Below are 7122 nucleotides of genomic sequence, written 5' to 3' on the forward strand. Positions count from 1 at the left end.
TTCAACTAACAGTTGCAGTCTTGCAGTGACATTCTCCGCGTTTTCAATGTTCCTGTTGTATGTGGGCCCACATTGAATACTGTTAGGAACCAATAGGTTCTGATATTAAAGGTCTATACTAGGAGGCAAAGGAACCAATGAATTGTAATGGGGTGATTGATTATTGAGAAGTCTAGTTAGTAAAGTGGGTATTTACTAGTTAGAGTTAGAAAGGTCTGTTTGACAGTTCTGGAGTTCAGAGGAGAGGGACTTGTAACTTGTAAATACCATTAGAATAAGGGGGTCACTTTTCTGTGATTGAAATAAACTGTTTTCACAATTGTAGAAGGGTTTTCTCCCTTGGCAGAGCAGAATAATAGATTTTTCTCTTTGATTCTCTTCTCTCTCATCTCTTTTTCTTCTCTTAATACACTATCTTGATCTTTAAGGACCTACCAAATTACCTGTATGATCAATCCAGCATCCAATTTCAATCCTAATCTGAGTATCAGAATTCCAATTTCAATCACAACTCCATTAACAGTTTAACACCTCATGGATTTTCTGAAAAGTAAATCTGAAACATCCCCAACAACCCATGGTTTAACGCTGGCCAAATCATGACCCTTGTCCACAGTTCTAACCACCGGAACCAATTCAATGCCCTTTCCTTCCAAACAAACCACTGTCTTAGGCACTCTTAGTCACCTTCTCCACCCATGATATCTGATTGATGTCAAAGTACTGTTTAACATGTCACAATCGCTTTGATCTTTGCACCTTGATCAGGTCAGGAATTCTATCCATCCTCCATTCAACAGCTTCCGAGCTTCCCTCGAGGCATGTCAATGCCATCCAAAGTCTCCCTGGGATCAGGAGCTTTGATACCAACTTGATAGGTACCGGTATTAATATTGAAAATATAATAGAACTCAGCCCAACACTTTCCATAAAATAAAATAAGGAAAATAAAATAAAATAAGTCAAAGGTCTTTCATCAATCATTTGGAAAGGAAAATAAAATAAAATGAAATGCCTTCTGAAAAGTTGGAATCTATGTTCATAATCAAACATAATGGTGATTATAACTGAGTGGACTGCATAGCTTTTTTTTTTTTAATTCTGTGTACATTTCTCTTATAACATGTAAAATACACAATTCAAATCATCTTCATAGACAACCTCTAGAAAACTGCATTAATATAATTATATTTATTCCTCAGCCTTTACCTAGAGTTGAAATGCAGGCAAATACAATCTTCATCATCTTGCATAATGTTTTAATCTTCTAAGCACAACTTGCTTATAGAACCTTCGGGTCCGGAAGAACAATGCCAAACCAACCAAAAATGCAAGAAGAGCTACACCTGCCAGGATAAAAAATGAGGGCATGAAACAGTCGATGCCAAAGCACAAATTATCTTCTTTATCGGCTTGCTTGTCGTAAATATATCCAACAACTCTGACAGAAAGTATATACGATCCAAGAGGACTTGCTGCAGCAATAGTATTGAAGATGGTACCCATATGCTTTACACCAAATATCTCAGAAGTGATTGTGGGCATCAAGGACCAATGTGCACCATAGCAGATACCTACCAGGACAGGACCCAAATACAAATTTCCACGGAAACCAGATGCTATAATTAAATGGCCAAGAATCATTATCCCTAGAGTTGCTGTCATCAACAGTGGCCTGGGCCAACCTTTTCTGTGCATGATATAATCTGATACATGGCCACCTCCAAAACGACCAAGGAAGTTCCACATACTCCATAGTGACACCAAATTATTAATCTCTATGGTACTATAGCCAAGGGATTGTCCTATTTGGCTCATATTATTTATAGTTGCAAGCCCAGAACCCAATCCTGATATCATGATCACAAACAACATCCAAAAATCAACCGTGCACATAGCTTGCCAGAGGTTCTTTTCTTCTTCACGGGGCAATTTGTCATCTGAAGTCACTTGTTCCTGCCCCTCATCACTAGGCAACTCATGGTACTCCACTTGATCCACTGATGCAGAATAACTGGAGGAAGTAGTACCCTTATTTGTAGAAGAACTCCTCCCAATTGTGTAGGATTGCGCAAATTTCCGTGATTCTTCCCAATGAGCCTTGATAGCAATTCCAAAAGGCGTTGCTAGCAGAACCATAAGAATCACAAATGCAAACATCCGTCCCCAGTATGGTAAACTAACTAAGTTCTGTAAAATTATTATGAACATGAGATAGGCTACAATAATCACAGTAACCACAGAGAAACCATCCAAATGCTTCTTGTAATCACTGCCATGCACTTCATATATCCTCAGCAAGAACATAAGCAACACGCAGATGAATGAAGGCAACGCTGCAAGCATCAAAAGGTATGTTGCTGGGTCCCCATCAAAAAACGTATGGTAAATTTGGATCAAGATAGCTCCACTCAGTCCAAGAAATCCCTGAACAACAAAATTCTAATTCAATAATAACTTAATTTACATTTTACACTTTCATCTAATCACAAGTCACTATGTTACACTTCTATAACAACAACAACAACAACAACAACACCTTATCCCACTAGGTGGGGTCGGCTACATGGATCAACTTCTGCCATAATGTTCTATCAAGTACCATACTTCTATCCAAATCATTAAGTTCGAGATTCTTTTTGATAACCTCTCTTATAGTCTTTTTGGGTCTTCCTCTCTTATAGTCTCTTACACTTCTATAACAACTACTTTAAAAGTCTATAGAATGATTTCTGATTGGTTGGTCTCATTTTTGTACAAAAACACAAATATTCTTTACAGGACACAATTCTGCTATAAATAGCTAAATAACAAAACTCTTTCTCTCACACAATTGCATACCCCACACTGGAACTTGAGGCCCCAGATTAAACTAAAGCATACCCCTGATTGGTTGACAGTGACACAAATAAACTCATTGAAACAACAGTATCATAAAATTAACACGCTCCTTGAAAGTGGAGTGCTAGTGCGACTCTCTTTAACACACTCCTATAAAGGCATTTCTTTCTATTGGTTAAAATTCATTAAAAACTACAAAATCAAGACATAAAATCATTAAATGGATAAAATTTTGTGATTTTCAATAGATTTCAACCAATAAAAATAATATGAGTGTCCATAAAAGTGTATTCGTGACATTTCTCTAAAATTAAACTAAGACATCATCAATCTTTTGGTTAAATCAAAATAAACATTTAGCGTTTCCATTTTCATTGAAACTAAAAAGTAGCCAACCAATCAATAAGTGATTGGTCGGAGTGGTAGTACTCAGTCCCCTTAAACAAAGACCCCATCAAAGGTAACTAGCCAAGTTCTCGGAGATTAGTCATGCAGAAAACCGGTGGATACATGTAATAAAAAAACGGTACAAAACCAAATGATTATTCATTTAACCTTTTTTGTTTTGTTTTCAGTTACCTTCATGATACCAATGATGGTGCCGCTGTACTCGGGGAAATTGCGCAAGCCGGTGACGACATTGGTGGTATTCAAGAAGGTCTGGCCGTTGGACGCGAGCCACGCAAAGAAGCACATGACCGGCACGGGCGGCGGGCTTATAAGGCCCACGACGGAGGCCCAGATGAAGATGAAGCCCGCGAAGCACTGGACGGTGCCGGCCGCGATGACGACCCAGGGCCCGCCGAGCGATGCCCATTTGGACTTGGCGGCGGCGGAGGCGCGGTGGGTTGTGTAGGGGACGACGGCGGAGTAGAGGAGGCCGGAGAGGACGCCGAAATTGGCGCCGATGTCCTTGAAGACAGAGACGGTGTCGAGCGTGGATTGGTCGTAGCCCTGCGTGGACTTGAGCACGGAGGAGTAGATGCTGAAGGTGTACGATGCGCCGCAGCTCCACTGGATCCATATGGCGGCGGCGACGCCCGTCCACCGATTCGCCACCCACCCCATCCTCGATTCGGTTCGGTTTCTAACTTTCTATCTATCTCATGCAATGGTTTTTGTTTTTGTTAATTGTTGTTGTTTTCTCCTAATCTGGATTGGTTCGGTTGATTTTGTTTTGTTGACGTGAATGACATGAAAACCGAGAAAGGAAATTGTTTAACTGGAACTGGACCGCGAGAAACTTGGAAAGCGACACAATTGAATAGGAAGAGAAAGAGTGTCAGCAACTCATAATGTCGGGTATATTAGAATTTATATGATCGATATTGTTTGTAATTTTTAATTAGTAAAATAAAATTATTTTATTTATTAAAATTAAAGGATAAATAATCATTTTCATCATTGAGTGTAAGTCATTGACAAATTTATCCCTGAAAGATAAAATTTCACTTTTTAGTCCCCAAAAGTATAAAATGGGACAAATTCATTCATTTGTTAATTGTTACTATTAACAAGAGAATCTACATGACACACAAGGACGAGTATGTCATAAAATTAATTGTGAACATGATTATATAATAAATTGAACAAAAATGTCAATAAGTTATTATTGGATGAAAATGTAAGTTACCATTATTAAACCTAAATGTTAATAATTTTTTATTTGACAAAAATGTCAATAATCTTTTTGGATCAAAATGTCATTATATTTCCATAAGACTAAAATGTCAGTAAATTATCATTATTAGATCAAAATGTCAATAATTTTTCGTTGTCTTAAAATATCAATAATTTTTTATTGAACGTAAATGTCAATAATTTTTTATTGGACCAAAATATCAGTATATTTCTATTAGACTAATTTATTAGGCTCCAAATTTCATTTCATTTAAGGATAAAATATAATTTTAGGGTAAATTTTTTTCTTTTTTATCGTTGCAAGTATAATATTACAATAATCACTTAAAAAAATAGGAAAGTAAACATAATTTAAATCAAACATAATAATTATTTAGAGAAAATAATCATTTATAATTTTGCCTAATTTTATTTATTATCACATAAGAATTAATAAGAGAAAATAATCATTTAACTTGAACTTAAAATATTCAAGCCAGATTCACTATATTTTTTTTAATCATGATATTCTTATGAAGTTATTTTCGTCAAAAATAATAATAAATATTTATTGAGAATCTTAAGTACACACAATATAAGTATTTTATAGTACGATTTATTTATTACCCAAAAATTAACTAAGATTTAAACTCAGAATCATTTTATTAAAACACACAAGTAATTATTATTTTTCTCAACCAATATAATAAGTCACTGACACAAATTTAATATTAGTTTTCAAGCCATTTAATATTAGTTTCTTCGTATCAACGTGGATTTTTCCTTCATGCTCATATTTTATAACATGCGATGAAGTTGTTAATTTGAGTAAAATTAAGTTTGGTATCATGGATGGATGAAGAAAAAAACATAATTACGATGACAGATTCTATGTTTCTACTAAAAATGTTTATTAGATTCTTTCATAGAAATTAGACATTATCGACATAGTTAGTGCATATTTTATATTAAGATGATTACCAAAAATTAATTATATTTGTAACATATTATCCTATATTGAGAAATTTAGAAATTTTTCTTTTATGATAGTGTTTTTAGGATTTTTTTTTCTTCAACAATAGTGTTTATAGAATTTTTTCTTAACCGCCCATCTCTTTCAATATATCTTCTCGTCTTTATTTGTAAATTAAATTTTAATATTTTTTTCAAAACAATACTCATATCATGTTAAAACTTAACTAACCTCTTCAGGCTCAACTCAAATAGTAGTATCTTTTCTCTTCAGGTAAACAACCTAAATATTCTTTACTATAAAGTCTCTTCAGAGTTCAATCAACATTACTAGGAAATTGGTTAAAGGTAAGCCTCCCAATATTTATGCTCTTATCAAAAGGATGTATAAATATTAAGTGCGGATATACATTTAGGTTATGTTGGACAAGGAATTTCACCTAATATTTATCATTTTTATTAGTTAAAAAATTAATTTAATTGTTTAATAATTAAGTTTTTTTTAGTAATTTCTAATGTTTTTTCTTCATACTAGTTTTTAGTTTTTCATTTTTTTATCTTTAATTTATTTATTTATTTTTCTTGTTATATTTTTTTAAAATAAATCACAATGTTTTTGTTATTTTACACACTTTTCAATTATTTTAAAAGTTAATTTTACTGAATACTTCTAATTTAATAAATTAATTTTTCAGCTTCTAACTATCTATTAATTTTATCAAACATAATCTTAAAGATTTTTCACAATTCACACAAGTTTTGTAGAGAGTTAAGAAGAATTAAAACAAATAGCTAAATTAAAGCTTCAACAACTCTTTTTCTTGTATCCATATATATGAGGCTTCAAGAAGTTTTTATTGTCACATATTAGACCTTCCTTCATTGGATTTCTTCAAAGAGAGAATATGGTAATTGGAACATTAAATGAAATATTTAATATTTTTCACCAACTAATCATATTGATAAGATTAATATTCTTCAAAGTCCTTTCATTATATACATCATAATATTTCTTTTTAAAACAATATATATTATTATTAATAATAAATATTATTTTCCAGCAAAAATAAAATTAAATAATATACACTAATTAATATATAACAATATATACTAATTAATAATATATATACTACTTCCAATAAAATTAAATAAAATAATATATACTAATTAATTAATCTTATAATTAATATATGTTATACCACTGATTATATACTGATCTTTTAATACTGAAGAAAATATCAATCTTTTCAATAATATATATTGTTATTAATTATTACTAGTGATCTTTTTAAAAGTATATTTTCTAGTAGTGATGAGACAAAAGTGAAAATAGATAGACATTACACTTTATAAGATTTCAATCTAATTTATTTAAAGATGTAAACTTTTTTTAGGTCTAATATGATATTTATCATAACTTATTTTGCAATAAGAACTCTAAATCCAACATAAACTTATTCTTTAATGAACTTATATGTTTTGATTCTTTATGTAAGTTTCTTTTTAATATGTAAAAAAGTAATACATATATGATTTTAATACATTACAAAATTGTAATAATAGTAATATTAACAAAATTGTATTAGTTAAGTAAGTCAATCTGTTAGGCTTAAAACACTTTTTAAATGACCTAATTTTTAACCAAATAAGCTTTTTATAAAGCTTTGGTCTAATTTATTCCTGAAAAAA

At 31.9% G+C, this 7122-nt stretch overlaps 1 protein-coding gene across 1 annotated transcript; it reads right to left on the minus strand.

The window, feature by feature from the left end:
• Positions 1-923: 923 nt before the first annotated feature.
• Positions 924-4129, minus strand: LOC100799596 (protein NUCLEAR FUSION DEFECTIVE 4). The gene is made up of 2 exons (XM_003528128.5): positions 3421-4129; positions 924-2427 (listed from the first exon to the last, which is right to left on the minus strand). The coding sequence occupies exons 1-2, from the start codon at positions 3907-3909 to the stop codon at positions 1243-1245; spliced, it is 1674 nt and encodes a 557-aa protein (XP_003528176.1). The 5' UTR covers positions 3910-4129; the 3' UTR covers positions 924-1242.
• Positions 4130-7122: the final 2993 nt, after the last annotated feature.

The sequence above is a fragment of the Glycine max genome, chromosome 6 (genome assembly GCF_000004515.6).
Source record: "Glycine max cultivar Williams 82 chromosome 6, Glycine_max_v4.0, whole genome shotgun sequence".
Taxonomy (NCBI): domain Eukaryota; kingdom Viridiplantae; phylum Streptophyta; class Magnoliopsida; order Fabales; family Fabaceae; genus Glycine; species Glycine max.

What these genes read in the sequence shown, in the direction of transcription:
- LOC100799596 (XM_003528128.5), bottom strand. Translation starts at nt 3,909, where the DNA reads ATGGGGTGGGTGGCGAATCGGTGGACGGGCGTCGCCGCCGCCATATGG. An exon ending in CCATCATTGGTATCATGAAG is followed by an intron (nt 2,428 to 3,420) that starts GTAACTGAAAAC and finishes TTTGTTGTTCAG; the next exon opens with GGATTTCTTGGACTGAGTGG.